The sequence below is a fragment of the Mauremys reevesii genome, linkage group 1 (assembly GCF_016161935.1).
Source record: "Mauremys reevesii isolate NIE-2019 linkage group 1, ASM1616193v1, whole genome shotgun sequence".
Taxonomy (NCBI): Eukaryota; Metazoa; Chordata; order Testudines; family Geoemydidae; genus Mauremys; species Mauremys reevesii.
In genome coordinates, this window is record NC_052623.1 from 288,982,354 (window position 1) to 288,998,637 (window position 16,284).

At 45.3% G+C, this 16,284-nt stretch overlaps 1 protein-coding gene across 6 annotated transcripts in view; it reads left to right on the top strand.

Annotated features, from left to right (window-relative positions):
- The window catches only part of PPP1R12A (protein phosphatase 1 regulatory subunit 12A), a 213,420-nt gene that overhangs the window by 137,503 nt on the left and 59,633 nt on the right, over window positions 1–16,284 (top strand). For all 6 annotated transcript variants that reach the window (XM_039497659.1, XM_039497673.1, XM_039497666.1 and 3 more), the window contains 2 exons: window positions 5,876–6,091; window positions 7,061–7,155. In XM_039497659.1, coding sequence (XP_039353593.1) covers window positions 5,876–6,091; window positions 7,061–7,155 — 311 coding nt within the window. The remainder of the gene's footprint in view (window positions 1–5,875; window positions 6,092–7,060; window positions 7,156–16,284) is intronic.

Below are 16,284 nucleotides of genomic sequence, written 5' to 3' on the forward strand. Positions count from 1 at the left end.
TTTCAAAATTGAGTTTCATCATGTTTTACTAAGACTTCTACATGTATGTTACATACCTGAAGGATGGTAGTTGTTTAACAAAAAATATTGTCCAAGAAAAAGCACCTCTGTTAAACATTTTTTATTTATAAACCCACTCTACTTTTTATGGAGAGTGGGGGAACTTGTTCTGTTTAAATCTAAACAAAGCAGACTGTAAACAAGAACCTCAAGAATGTAACTTAACGTACCGCATATGTAGTTGTGTAGAAAAGGAAGTACTTGTGTTCCTGAACACTTGGACTCTTCTGAAACACAAGAAATAACAAGTAGCAATTTTAATAAAAAACTAACACATGATCACAAACCAATAGAGTACAGGAATTTTAAACTGATGTTCCATATATCTAACTGAAAACACCTTTTTCAAATAATGTAACTTATTGTTTAATGTGTATACATATTGGGACCATGTGTGTTCATTGTTGATAGATCTAAGGTGTTGAGTGTTGGAATCAGTTAAGCTACTCATAAACCTGGATAGATGGGTAGAATGGAAATTGTGTTTGAAATTGACTTTTTGTTTGATGTACAAGCTGCATTTTTAGACTTGTTGGAGGAGGGACTTGAGAGAAGAAATCTGCTCAGGTCCTCTGTCATGCAGCTTTCAGTCTCCTGTCAGTACTGCTCCATAGTTGAGGGAGGACTCCCATGTAGTATTTTAAATCTTAATGACTGTTCTGTGCTTGGTTCTTCAGCTTCTCCTGTGTTTTCTATACCAGTTGCACAGTGTTCATTGGTTCTAAAGTCATGCAGCTGAACTGAAAGCCTCAAAATATCTCTGCTGCTTCTGCCTCCTCTTTGCAAATCTGAGGTTGCCAATACCAGACAAATACAGAGGAATTTTCAGTCTTGGCCAGTCTTGGTTATGTTTATCACCAAACCCCATCAGTTACAAAAATAACAGATTTATAAAGCAGAAAGGATGTGTTGAACAGTTGAACTCTGGGAAGGAGTTCTGTGAAAATGGCTCAAGCAGTAGAGGAGACATCTCATAAACTTTTAAAATATAATGTGATGGTCCACAAAGGACCCAAACCTTTCCCTGCTCTCTCAGAACTTGTGTAAAATTATATTTGCAGCAATATGAGCTGGTCAGAACTTTGTCGTCTGATACATATGTATATGTGGTTCCCTCTCATTGGTTCTTTGGGAGTGATAGACATGAGAAGTGAATGTTGTTTATTCATTAATTTAAAAAACAAGTACAGGTAAGAACTCTGCATTGAAATGGTAGGGATATGACTTTCAACATTTTATTTTAAGTTTATCTTATCTTTTTTTAAATGTGTGTTGAAACAAGGATAGAGAATCCCATCTCTCCCTGGAGCCCTGTCCTGGTAGGAGAATACACAGCAGCACTAACTTGGGGAATTTTCTGTTTTAAATTCTTACGTGAATTTTAAACAAAATAGAACATTCCAATGTGTTCATTTGTCAGTCTACAATCATGTTTCTGTATTATACATCAGCAGGCTAACCTGGCCAGCTATTTGCTTAATTCGCTTTTCATATTTGGAAGTAATATGTAAGGCTGTTGTAACTTACCTGAAATCCTGTATTAGATTTACCAGATTGTCTTAAACATCAATAGTTAGGTACCGGTAACTTTAGCACAAATGCTATGTTTCTTGTGAAGCTGGCTGAGGATGGCATCTAGCGTTAGCATTATTAGTTCATGAGAGCATGTTCAGTGTGCCAGACATTTTCCAGACAGAAAAGAATGTACTGCCCTTGCCACAAGGAGCTCACAATCTAAAGACAGGCATATAACAAGATAGATTTTAGAGGGGAAAGGGTAAAACCTACTGGTAGAGTGGCCATGACTTGGTCACAGCTAACAAAAACGTTAAATTTAACAATATACTTGTTTTATTGTATGCATATTAGTGTAGGTCAACTAGATTAACAGTAGGCATGATAGAAGAGAGCCTTGAAAAGGAATTTAAGTATGATCATTTGCCTTAATTATCTGAAGCATGATATTTTCAATGTAGCAACCATGTTAGTCTGTATCCGCAAAAAGAACAGGAGTACTTGTGGCACCTTAGAGACTAACAAATTTATTTGAGCATAAGCTTTTGTGGGCTACAGCCCACTTCTTCGGATGCATGGTATGGAACATATATTGAGGAGATATATATATACACATACAGAGAGCAGGAAAAGGTGGGAGTTGCCCTACCAACTCTAAGAGGCCAATTAAATAAGGAAGAAGAAAAACAAAAAAAAATTTTTGGACACCATTTTTCTCACTAGCAAAACTAGAGAAATTCACCTAAAGATAGTAATGATAGATTTCTGAAGAGTCTGTCCCTGCATATGACCGGTATTTGAGTGAGTTAAACTCCAAAGCTGTGTCTGTCTCTCTTAATTTTTTTTTTCTTCAAGAAGAGACTCTTATTTTCAGGCTCCTTTCCAGCATGTCTTGTGCTCTTCAAGGAAAGATAGAAGCAGTCTTGACTGGATTAGTCTCAAGGGAGTGCTTGGAAGGATTCCACTAGCTTTAATCCATAGAAGTTTAAAAGAGAAGCCTGAAACAGGAAGTATAAACTGCTATGGCCCCAATCCTGACCCCAGTGTAGTTGGGTCAGGTGCCGGAGAGCTTTTCCAGGACTTAAGGAAGAATTCTACCCTCAGGTTGCTATAGCTCTAACCTCTGCACTGCTTGTACACTGGCCGTATTGATGGGGAAGTTACTAGTGGATACACCATTTCTGCCCCACTTTCAAATCCTTATTCTGCATTGCTTCTCAGGAAGACACCATTGAGCACCATGGCGTGAGTGGGGTAGGCAACCTCTGCACATCAGGCTCATGCTAGTTGCAAGAGGGCCCTCCACAGTATAGGAGGAGAAGGCAGTTTCTCTGGGTTATTAACTCTCTTTCGGAGCCTCTGAGTTTGGTCTCTCAAAATTTAATGGCCAGAACTCTAGGAGGCTTCAACCATTGTATTAGGTAGTAATACATCTTAAGGCTAGTGTCTCAAAGCATATCAAGAGTTGAGATACTCTGGACATAATATCCAAGAGAGTGCTCAGGCTTGGGGGGGGTGGGGGGGCACAAGGAGCCTCGAGCTCAGCACCTCTTTCAAGGACTATGAAAAGGCTACTGCAGCACTAGTTCCTCAAAGTGGATGAGTATAATGTTTGTATTGCGGTATGGCCAGGAGGAGCTAATAAGGGGTACCTTTGTATTAGGCTGTACAAACACGTCATGAAAGGCAGTTCCTACCCAAAGAACTTAAATTAGTTCTAATTTAAAAAAGAAAATGCAACAAGGTGATGTATCACACAATCTAAAGAAGTAAGGGTGGGATCGTTAGGCTAAAAAAAATGTGGGAAACCTGTGATTATATAGTATAGTATAACATGCAAGCCATGGCTATAAAGTTTTATATGCACAGCCAGAAGGTTTTTAATAAGTTAGAATTAGAGGCTATGAATAAACAAATTGGATATCAAGGATCCCTATGATCTATCTACCTAGTCACCAGAGAACATTTGAAGAGGAGGTTAGGCTTTATGGGCAGGCACTGACCCTTCTTGAAGGGAGCATGATGTTTGTGCTCCCTAGAGGCCCTGAGGGCTGTGCTTTAGGCTCAATAGATCCCATTTTGTGCAATAATTCAGCTTGCAATATATGTTCTAGCCTCAAACCTGCTCAAATAGAAGAGAATCCTATAAATTGCCACAGTTCCTCATGTAATGTTATCTTATGGTAGGTAAAATAAATTTAGCGTAGCCTTTGAGATTCCATCAGTGCTTGGATAAAAGTAAATTTGAACTGGTGGATGACCAAACTGATAAGTGCTATATATTGCATTGTAGTAGAGTTAAACGTCCAAGGTTTGGAGAGGAATGGTTCTGCTTCTAAAGTGGAGCGGTTATGTGAAATGTGGTAGTCTAGTTTTATTTCTGAAGATCCCATCAACTGCTTGTATCATCTTCATTCATAGCAATATGTGCAGTATAGTACACTCTTCTGTTATGGGAGGGGAGAACGGAAATAAAAAATACACTAGAGTTAAAAATAGCTGTAGGTCACTAATGATAATGGCCACTATACTGTATGGAGATGAGAGCATCTTTGGATGTGTATATGTATGTCCTGACCAGAGGTATCAGTGAAAGGTCACACTCAGATGCCAAGTCACTCTTGCTTAATCCTCTTTCTTGTTCTGCAGTCAGGGATCCATGATCATTAACAGCCTTCGGTATCTTATTCCTTTAGTTGATGAAGACTAGATTCAATGAGATGACGACACATATTTTGCAAAGTGTGTGCTTCTGGCTGATGAATAGAGCTGTACATCATTTGTGTGCCCTGTAGTAGGGCTGGAAAGACATGGCACTTTAAATCTTTGAAATGTAGAGAGATGCAAAGAGCAAAACATGGGTCAGTATTGACTAAGGAGGAAGGATCAGGCACAGTGAAATATAGGTTTTTCAGTAGGTGAAGAGGATACTACCCAGTGACCAACAGTAATTGCTACTTTCATAGCTATTCTCAACTGCTGTAAGAACAAACAGTTAATGTGAATTTTACCAACCAGTGGATTGGATAGGCAACTGTTAGATGGATTTTCAGTCCATCCAGTGATATGTGTGCGTTGTTTATAATGTGGCAATTTGATTGATTTGCTCTTTGTCCAGCCTTCATACCCCATCCGAACACCTCTGCACTCTGGCCGCTCCAAGCTTTCCATCATCCCAAGCCGCCGCCTCCTTGGACATATCCAGTCTTTCTTTGTCTGGTAACCATTCCAGCTTCTCTGACTTCTAGTTTCTGTTAAAATTGTCCCAAGTGATTACACAACTATCTGAGCGGTGTGACCTCCATCTTCCACAGAATTCTTGGATTTCAGGTGTCTAAAGAATTTTTGTAACATAAAAGGGAGAACATTTTAAATATAACTTCAAGTTGACAGTGTATATTGAACAAATGATTAAAAACTGGAATACATTGATCATTTAGCTTATTCAATACCATTATATATGGTAAGTTTTTTATGTTTGGGTCTACCGTGTAAAAAGTACAGCAGATAAACTTTCTCAAAATGTAGAATATCAGAATGTTATAATTATCTTTGTTGTATATGAAAGCTTCGTTGCCTTTTGTATCAACATTTATTATTTCACAACATGGTCTAGTGTATTTAATAGGAACCTTTTACAAAAGTATTAGAAATGTCTTGTTGCTTTTAGATATTTTGTGCTTCAAAGAAGAGTAGTGTACATGAATAAGGAATCAAGTGTGTGGATTTAAAACAAAAAGTTCCTTTTTCTCTATTTCCATTCTTTCACTCTTCATCTTTGTGTCTTGTCTTAATTGGCTTTAGTATGATTTCATTCCTTCTATCATGCCTGTGGCGGAGTCAGTACATCCTGCATCATGGAGGCAGGGCTTGCGCAAAACTGGCATTGTTCTTGTGCCCAATAAGGGTGAAAAGTCTATGGTGAGGCTTTGGTGTGCACAGGATTTGTTTCAGGTTGCAAAGTAACATTTTTAATCAAAGTGTTGATACCAGAGTTGCATGGTTTTCAATTGTGTGTAAATTTTTGTTTGCATCTCTTTATCACAGTGTGTATTATGAAGTGGAGAGGGTTTTCAAGCTAACTTTTAGAAAAGTTGTTTTCCTTTTTGATCTATTTGTTTCTTATGTCATTAACCTACCCAGGAAATGAATGTGTATTGGTTGCCCCTTCCTCCACCAAAAAAAAATCCAATATGATAACTGGAAGTAGCTAAGTACTTTGAAATATCCCTAAGAAGCATGAAATAGCAGAGTTAGTGTAAGTTAATGACATTTAACTTAATGATGTCTTTGTTTACAGTTTCCAACTTCAACAACCAAGGTTTCTCCCAAAGAGGAAGAGAGAAAAGATGAATCTCCTGCCTCTTGGAGGTTAGGTCTTCGAAAGACAGGCAGCTATGGGGCACTTGCAGAGATTACAGCTTCCAAAGAAGCTCAGAAAGAAAAGGACTCTACAGGTGTTATGCGTTCGGCTTCAAGTCCCAGACTCTCTTCTTCATTAGACAACAAAGAAAAGGTAACCATTTTCAGAATATAAAACATTTTAAATTCTGGCCAGTTAACTTAGTATAAATATTAGTTATAATTCACAGTGAATGTCATATAAACTCCACTACAATGTAGCTATCTATATGAGTACATAATGCTCTTACGAAGTTCTACTAAATGTCAGCTGTTAAATTGTGGCATCGTGCTCTTGATAGGCAGTAGAGCTGCCCTAGAAGAAATGCAGCTGTTCCACCTTTTGAAAAATGCAGCAGGCCTCTCTCTCCACAAAGAGCAGCTTCATTAGCTGGTGCAAGAGAGTATGTGCAGGGCCTTGCCACCTTTGGAAAGACTTGCACCTCTAGTCGTGCAAAGTCTTGTGCAGTGAAGGGAGTGCAAAGATTGTGATAGTTTCTGTCCCTTGCTGCAGAGTGCTCGGGATGAGGACCAAAAAGGCTCCTTATACCCCTTCATTCACATGTTGTGTGGACAAAGATTAATCTTTTATCTTTCTAAATTAAGCATTAATTAAAACTGTTACTAATTTGACATAGATATTTGAGCAAAAATACTTCATGCTTTTGCTTGTTACAAAGTAATGTAATTCCTTTTTTCAGGTTCTAATGTCTTTGTGCATGTGATTAAATATGTTTGCGGATTTTAGAAAAACACTAAAACACTTTAAACGGTAGTTACAATTGGCTGTTGTTTTAAACTGAACCTTTGGAGACACATTAATAGAAAAACAAAAGGACATACAATTAAGACAGTTGGGTCCTTTGAACAGTTTGCCGTTCCCAGTATGATGCTTGTTGTTCTTAACTTCTGCCTGATGCTAATAGTGCAAATTAACGTAGAATATAAATAGAGTTGGAATTGGCGTAGATAATTTTGTAACTTTGACAGGAGTGCAACTAGGGACATTTGAATAGCTTTTAATATAACTTATGACTATCATACAAAGCTATTCTTGACTTCTAAAACATTTTCTGTCTTAAAGGAGAAGGATAATAAAGGAACTAGACTTGCATATGTTGCACCTACAATACCAAGACGACTGGCCAGTACATCTGATGTTGACGAGAAAGAAAACAGGTGACTCTTGAAGCTGTAACTTGCTTTTTAACTATACACACAATTATTTGATATCTGAATCTTTTGGAAACTAGCCTCTGGCCCTCCAAAAGAAAAGTTGAGTTGAAACTAATGGTAAAAGCTATTTTGGATGGTGCACATATATATATTACAGTATCCCTTCAATCCAAACTATTTCTGTCACTTTGATTCTTGTAGCCAGGCAATATATTGCAGTCACAAGACAACTGCTGTCTTGTTGTCTCAAAACAGAATATTTATAAATTGCAATATATTTCCTTCTTACAGGAACAGTGGGCATATGTGGGGAAAGCACTAAATGGTTGTAATCCCTAGGTCTTGTCTATTCAAGCAAAATTAACACCTGTATTTTAGCAACTAATACACTGTCACTGCACTGGTAAAAAGAATTGAGTAATTTGCTATTGTAGGTAAGGCTTAGGTGTGCTTTTTAACCATCAATTTGCAGTAGGTTATCATGATGTCATAAAACTGGCTGATCCATGTCCACACTAGCATCTTAACATGCTGTAGTTGCGGTGTTACTGACAGCTGCTGAAATATGATTACTGGTTTTTGCTGGTGTAGATACTCTGCTAGTCACTTTAAGATGAATAGCATCAGGTTCTCGAAGAACAGAGTTCTGCTGGTTTTATGTGAAGTTACCTGGGGGCTTTGTCTGCATGGTTGGGTATTGCATGGTTGGGTATACTAACGGCTGTGATTTCTAAAGTGCACTAACGTAGTATATTAATTGGTCCATGTAGAACCTGCTGGTATGCACGAAAGGTTCTTCTTCGAGTGATTGCTCATATCAATTCCAGTTAGGTGTGTGTGTGCGCGCGCCGCGTGCACGGATGTTAGAAACTTTTTCCCTAGCAGCTACCCGTCAGGCCGGCTGGGGACCCCCCTGGAGTGGTGCCAATATGGCGTTCTATATAAGACCCTGGCGGCCCGACCTCCCACTCCCTTCAGTTTTTCTTACTGCTCGTGATGGTTGTTGGAACAGTGGTCTCTTGTCTCATCAAGTGCTCCACTAATCCCCAGCTTCTCTTATCTTGATTGTAGATTAATTGTTATTAGTTAGTGTTAAGTGTTTCCTGTAGTATTAAGCATAGTTTAGTAGTTGAGGGCAGTCCCCTCAACTACTGCCCTGCGGGGCTCTGGGGCATGCCATCCCAGGGCTTCAAGCCTTGCAACTCTTGCAACAAGCCCATGCCTACGGGCGACCCCCACGATTCCTGTCGGAGTGCAGAGTGTCCCTCCTGCGGTACCGTCTTCGGCACTGTGGAAGATCCTGTGCTCATCTCGGGACAGGCAATCTCCCGGGCCCCAAAAACACCCGCCTCGGCACTGCTCCCATTTCCCAGTTGCTGGGAAGAAGCAAGCCTTGGAAGGACCCCTGTTAGGGCCGAAGCAGTTGTTCCAGTCCCGACCGACAAGACTCTAACCAGGCCTCTAACCAGGACAAGGCCACCAGGCCCTGATCTGCTCATCCCAGCCCTGGGACGGTGCACAAGGGACAGTGCAAGTGGAAGAGATCACATTACCTTCCACACCGGATACCTTCGAGGCCACCAGAGGGCTCATCGAAATGACAGTTCCGGTGCCTCCAGCCCCACCACCAGCCCCAACCTGAGTCCCAGTACCGTCCAAGGGTAAACCGGCCATGTTCGGAATGGCAGCCCTCAGACCAGCATCTCCACGCCACTCGGAGTCCCGCTCCATTCCGAGTCCTGGCACTGCCACAGGTACCGGTCTGACTCACGGCACCAGTTAGACTCGCGGCACTGGTCTTACAGTCCTGATCCTCAGAGCTGTTCTCGCATGAGGTCGCTATCGACTGCTGGATCATGGTCCCGCTCGAGATCCAGGTCACAATCGGCGACCTCGCAGCACCGTTTGGACTGATGCAGTGTGGAACTCCAATCCCTGTGTCGACTGTCACCACGACACCAGGCCGCGGGGCACCACTCTCCATTGCGGTGCCGGTTGTGGCGCCGTCACGGCGGCGCTCTACTGCCTGGCACCGCTCTTCATCATGTCACCGTTCGCAGTCGCGATCAGCCTCCTGGCATCGATTCCCCGCATGACCAGCACTTCCCAAGGGACTCGGTGCCCCCTTTGCTTCACTTGCGCACTGCTCCTCCTTGGCGGTCATGATCTTGGTCCCCTTCTGGCAGGTCGGAGAGAGCTTCAGGGTTCTCAGACATTCCCCAATCGGGCCTGGGGAGTCTCGGCCAAAATCCCCCAGCACTCAACTGGCAGTCCCAATGGCAATTTTGGATCCCCTGGGCATATCACTTCCCCCCGGTTGCCCGACCACCGTCAGGTTTGAGCGCCCGGCCCCCTGAGGCGACCCTCAGCTGCCCCCCTCCGGACTCAGACCACCTGCGGAACCAGCACCCATAGTATGGGCTATCCCAGGCACTCTAGAACCACCACCATGCCCGACCAGGAGACTCTCTCTGCACCGGCTCTTCCAGTGGAGTCATCTTCATCCTCCCGTTATGAGCAGGGGCGGCTCTAGGAATCTGGCCGCCCCAAGCAGGGCGGCATACCGCATGGGGCGCGCTGCCGGTCGCCTGTCCTGCAGCTCCAGGGGACCTCTTGCAGATGTGCCTGCGGCTCCGGTGGAGCATCCGCAGTCATGCCTGCAGGAGGTCCACCCGAGCCGCGGGACCAGCGAACCGTCCGCAGTCATGCCTGCGGGAGGTCCAGCGGACCCTCCGCAGGCATGACTGCGGAAGGTCCGCCGGAGCCGCCTGCCGCCCTACCGGCAAAATGCCGTCTCAAGCGCGCGCTTGGCGCGCTGGTGTCTGGAGCCGGCCCTGGTTATGAGGCTGTGGCTGGCACATCCACATCTGGTCCACCGCATTCAAGAACTATTGAGGCGCGTGGCCCTCAATATGAACCTCCAAATTGAGGAGATTGTGGAGGAGGAGGATCCTATGGTGGACATTCTAGGCCCAGAGGCACCTTCCACGGTGGCCCTCCCCATGAATAAAACCATTCAGAACAACGCTAAGTCTCTCTGGCAAACCCCGGCCTCCATCCCTCCCACAGCTAAGTGGGTAGAAAAAAAGTACTCTGTCTGCACCAGGGGGTTATGAATACCTTTTTACCCACTCCGCCCCTTGCTCGCTTGTGGTGGACGCAGTGAATGCCAAGGAAAGGCAGGGCCAACAAGGGCCTGCTCCCAAGTCAAAGGACGCTAAGTGGCTGGACCTTTTTGGGAGAAAAAATTATTCTACTGTGGGTCTCTCGCTGCGGATCGCTAATCAGCTAGTGATTTTCAGTAGGTACAATTTTAACTCTTGGTCTGCGGTCCTCAAATTTCAAGATCTTCTTCCAGCAGAGACTCGTACAGAACTGGGGGCCATTGCTGAGGAGGGTAAATTGATTGCTCGGACCTCCCTCCAAGGTTCCCTCAATGATGCGGCTGCATGCACTCTGGCATCAGGTATTGCCATGCGGCGGAAAGCCTGGCTTCAGTCTTCAGGCCTCCCGCCTGAGGTTCATCACGCTATCCAGGACCTCCCCTTTGATGGTCAGGGCTTGTTTACAGAACAAACTTATTCCCGCCTGCATACATTAAAGGACACAAGGAATACTATTAAATCCTCAAGTATGCATACTAACCAAAAGAAGCCATTTAAACCCCAGACCACCCAGCAACACCCCTTCCCTCCTAGACCAAGGCAGGACGTTTCTCGTCGAAGAAGTAGATATTCTCAACGTAGACTGTCTCGCCCCCCCCTCTGGGCAAGGTCAAGGACAGTACAAGCCTTGTGCCCTAAGTGCCCATTTTGAAGGTGCGCCAGAGGACGGAATACCAACTCTTACCCCGAACAGTTATCCCTTTCTGAACCGCCTATCCCATTTCTACCACGCCTGGTCCCGTATCACTTCGAACCGTTGGGTCCTCCGCACGGTGCAGATGGGATATTCTCCATGCCATCCCGCCCTCCCACCCTCCTTCCTCGTCCCTCTTCAAGGACCCTTCTCACGAGCAACTCCTCATCCAAGAGGTTCAATCCCTCCTTGCCTTAGGGGCAGTGGACGAAGTTCCTCAGGGGCAAGGGTTTCTATTCCCGCTATTTCCCCAAGGCAAAGGGAGGCCTAAGACCTATTCTGGACCTCAGGGAGCTCAACAAGTACATAGTCAATCTGAAGTTCCTTAGCCACTATCCTTTCCTCACTGGATCCGGGAGACTGGTATGCCGCCCTCAATATGAAAGATGCATACTTTCACATTTCAATTACTCCACCTCTCAGACATTTCCTCCGCTTCGTGATGAGCAGGATGCACTATCAGTTCACAGCCCTCTCGTTCGGCTTGTGCACAGCCCCTTGCATCTTTACCAATGGTGGTTGTGGCAGCCTTCCTTCGCCTACATCACGTGCACATCTTCCCGTACCTTGACGACTGGCTTATACGGGGCCAGTCTCACCATCATGTCCAGTCTCAGGTAGATCTAATCACGGACATATTCACTCTCTTGGGTATCATGGGTAAACATCAGCAATTCCATCCTCGCACCTACTCAAACATAGTCCTGGATGCAAACCAAGCGAGGGCTTTCCTTCCGGAAGCACGGTGCCTGGCTATAGGAGGCACAATTACCAGCCTCTGCAAGTTTCCCACCACCACAGCAAGGCAGTGCCTCAGGTTGCTGGGTCACATGGCGTCCTGTATCTACGTGGTGCAGCACGCCAGACTAAGACTCAGGCCGCTACAGACGTGGTTGGCTTCAGCCTACCAACCTGGACGCAACAGTCTAGAAATGGTCCTCATGGTCCCGAAGTGCACACTCGACTCCCTACAATGGTGGCTGGGTCCTTGGATGGTGGGTGCCGGGGTTCCGTTCCATCTCCCCAACCCACCCTTATCCTGGTCACAGATGCATCTGCCCTGGGATGGGGGGGCCCACCTCGGGAACCTGACAACGCAGGGCTTATGGCACGAGAGCGAGCTGTCATTGCACATCAAGGTCAAAGAGCTCAGGGCGATTCACCTTGCATGCCAAGCCTTTCTCCTCCATTTTCAGGGCCACTGCGTAGCAGTCCTAACGGACAACACCACAGCCATGTTCTACCTCAGCGGTCTCAAACACGCCCGCAGAGCTCTTCATTGCAGCCCACTAGGCTCCCGGCACGCGCGCCCCCCCCCCCCCCGTTATTTCCTGTCACTGCTAAATGCCCCTCTGCTGCCCTTCCCTCCCGAGTTATTGTATATGGCAGCTAAGCTCCCTGCATACTGCTCCCCAATGTTTGGGGCCGGGTCTCTCCCCCGGCCCCCACTTGCTTGCCCCCTCACCGCTCAGGTAGGAGCCTGCAGCTCATGCTGACTCCGCTCAGCTCTGCCAGCTTCCAGCATCACCTGTTGCTGCAGGATTCTAGTGCTTCCCCCCCCCCCCACCGCCCCAAGGGCCAGGGCAGGTTGCCCTTACCCTGCCCTAGTCCTGAGCCCCTCCAATGCCAAACCCCTCATCCCCAGCCCCACTACCCTCACCCCTGCACCTCTCCTATCCCCAAACTCCATCCCGGAGCCTGCACCCAGCACCCAAACTCCATCCCCGAGCCTTAGGCAGGTAGGGAGGGGCAGAGTTTGTGGGAAGGCAGGTTCTGAGCACCACCAAAATTTCTACAAACCTGCTACCCCTGGAAGAGGCAGAGCAGGAGTGGAGTGGTGGTGCAGCCCAGTGCAGTTGGGGGGGGGGCGGGGCTTTACTGAGTGTATATATTTTATTAAAACCGCTTGGAAATTACTTCGTCGAAAAAAAGAACACTCATGGAAGAAAAGAGTTTTTCAAGACAAATGGGAGAATTTATATTTTTTCCAGAGGTAAAAGATAAAATTCAACACCTTATTTCTCAGCAAACGATTGCTGTTCCCAAGGAGTATAACATGCATCAGCACTACAACACGATGCACCGTGAAAAATATGATGCATTCACTGGAAAAATCCGAGAGGAAAAAGTTCAGCAACTTAAAGCAGCATTTGCCAAGCAAAGGAATTTCTTTTTGGGGATTAACAATTCTAGCGAAGATTCAGTAAGAGCAAGTTTTGTGATAAGCAAAATGATAGCTAAATCATCGTGACCTTTTACAGAAGGCTTATTCATAAAAGAATGTCTTATGAAGGCCAGTGAAATTTTATGTCCTGATAGGAAGAAAGTTTTTGAAGGCATAAGCTTGTTGGCCAGTACAGTTGCCTGCAGGATAACGGATTTAGCTGATAATGTGCCAAAACAATTGATTCAAATGGCAAAAGACTTTGAAGCATTTTCAGTTGCTCTTGATGAGAGTACAGATGTATCAGATACCGCACAGTGTGCAGTGTTCATTAGAGATGTGGATTGCAATTTGAATGTAACTGAAGAATTGCTAGACTTAATGCCGCTGAAGGGTACCACAATGGGACATGACATATTTCAAGGACTGGAAGAGTGCATTGAAAAAGCTGCGCTGACATGGAACAAACTCGTATCTTTGGCTATGGACGGTGTGCCATCAATGTGCCCTGAAAACGTTGATGTGTTGGATTATTGAAGACCAAACTCAACAGCCTCAATATACCAGAAATTAGCTTCACCAGTATACATTGTATTTTGCACCAAGAAGCCCTGTATAGCAAAAGTCTACAGATGAAGGAAGTTATAGATGTAGTGGTTAAAACTGTTAATTTTATACGTGCACGAGGGCTGAATCACAGACAGTTCACTTCTTTTCTAGCAAGTATGTACAGCGAATATGGGGAACTTCTGTATCGCACTCAGGTTAGATGGCTGAGTCGTGGAAATGTTTTGAAGGGTTTTTTTGCACTTAGAGAGGAGATTGATTCCTTCATGAAAACAAAAAACAAGGAGGTTCCACAGCTTGCTGATTCCACTTTTATCATCTACCTTGCTTTTCTAACAGATGTAACTGATCACCTGAATGCACTGAACTTGAAACTTCAGGGTAGAAAACAGGTGATAACACAGATGTATGACAGTGTTAAGTTATTCAAAGTCAAGCTTACTTTGTGGGGGAAACAGCTGACTGCTGGCAATTTGGTTAATTTCTCGACTCTGAATTCCTTAGGAAAAGTTGAACCCAAATCCTTGAAAGAATATGTAGAGATCATTTCTAACTTACACAAACAGTTTGATGTGCGGTTTAAAGATTTCAAGACACTTGAACCGCATTTTCAACTTTTTTCCACATCGTTTGCTGTTGAAATTGATTATGTTGCAGAGGAAATGCAGATGGAGTTAGTGGAGCTTCAGTGTAGAATTCCAGAATTCTACAGGTTTCTTCCACAAGAAAGATTTCCCATGTTATTCTCTGCTTCCGCAAGGATAATGGCAATGTTTGGAAGTACATGTATATGTGAACAGTTTTTCTCTTCCATGAAGATTAACAAATCTGTGTTAAGGTCAAGGCTCACTGATGAACATTTTGAAAGCAACACTGAGATTGCTTTTGTCTCAGGATATCAAACCTAATATTGATGCTCTGGTTGATGCAAAACGCTGCCAGCTAAGTGGCCAAAAATGAAATGACTGTCAAAATTAGCACTGACTTTTCACATTACAGCTAAAGAAGTTAATAGAAAAGTTAATAAATTGACTTTTAATAGCATACTATATTTTAATACTATACTACTATATTACTCTTCTTTTTTTTCCTGCCTACTTCCAGGCGCTTCCCACCGCCAAGCCTCCAAACAGCTGTTGGTGACGCTTTAGCACTTTCCAGGAGGGAGTGGGGAGGAGCGGGGAGCTGTGTGCTCAGGGGAGGAGGTGGAGAATAAACGGGGCAGGGGTGGGGTCTCATGGAAGGGATGGAGTGGGGGCGGGGCCAGGGGCAGCGAGTGGGGGTGTCAGTGATGCAGCCTTTGGGCCAATGCACTAGTCCTCATGTGGCCCTCGTGGTCATTTGAGTTTGAGACCCCTGTCCTACCTGAACAAGCAAGGCAGAGCCTGGTCATTGCCACTCTGCTAAGAAGCCCTCCTTCTGTGGAACTTCTGCTTAGCCCACACGTACCTGCCAGGTGTCCAGAACATTCTGGCGGACAGCTTGAGCAGGTGTTTTCTTACTCATGAGTGGTTGATACGTCTGGATATCATTCATTCCATTTTCCACACCTGGGGGTTTCCCCGAGTTGACTTGTTCGCTTCGCAGTCCAACAGGAAGTGCCCAGCCTTCTGTTCCTTCCGGGGCTACAGTCCGGGCTCGATAGCAGACGCCTTCCAGATCACATGGTCGAATCAGTTGCTTTTATGCCTTCCCTCTGTTCCCATTGGTACACGAGGTACTCCTCAAGGTCTGCCGGGACAAGGCAGATGTCATTCTGGTAGCCCCTGCCTGGCCATGTCAGTGTTGGTACCCGATCCTGCTGGACCTGTCAATCCAGGCTCCCCTGAGTCTCCCTCTCAGCACCGACCTCATCTCTCAGAACCACAGTCGTCTCCTGCACCCGGACCTTCAGTCACTCCACTTCATGGCCTCGAGGATCGGTGGCTAAACCAGGCTGAACGCGCCTGTTCAGACTCAGTAAGGCGGGTGCTTCTCGAAAGTTGCAAGCCATCAACCAGGCTTACCTATGAAGCCAAGTGGAAAAGGTTTTCCAGCTGGTGCGCTCAGTGGCAGGTGCTCCCATTTCAAGTAGTCCAAGATGCACGGAATTGCAGCCTGATGTTCCTAAAGGACCAGCACCTAGCCTTTGAATCCCTTAAGGTCCACCTCGCGGCCGTCTCTGCATTTCACCCAGGCGCGGCCGGGCACTCCATGTTTGCACACCCAGTTGTGCGGCGTTTCCTCAAGGGCCTGGAGAAAAATCCATCCTCCAACGAAGCCACCCGTGCCTGCATGGAACCTTTAACTTGGTCCTCTCTTGCCTTCTGGACCCTACTTTTGAGTTGCTGGCCTCCTGCTCACTTCTCTATCTTTTCTGGAAGGTCACCTTCCTAGTGGCCATCACTTCCGCACGTCGGGTGTCCGAACTACGGGCTCTCATGTGTGAGCCGCTCTATAACACCTTTCATAAAGATAACGTTCAACTAAGACCTCCCCCGGCCTTCTTACCAAAAGTGCTGTCCCGCTTCCATGTGAGCCAGGATATCTTCCTACCGGTTTTC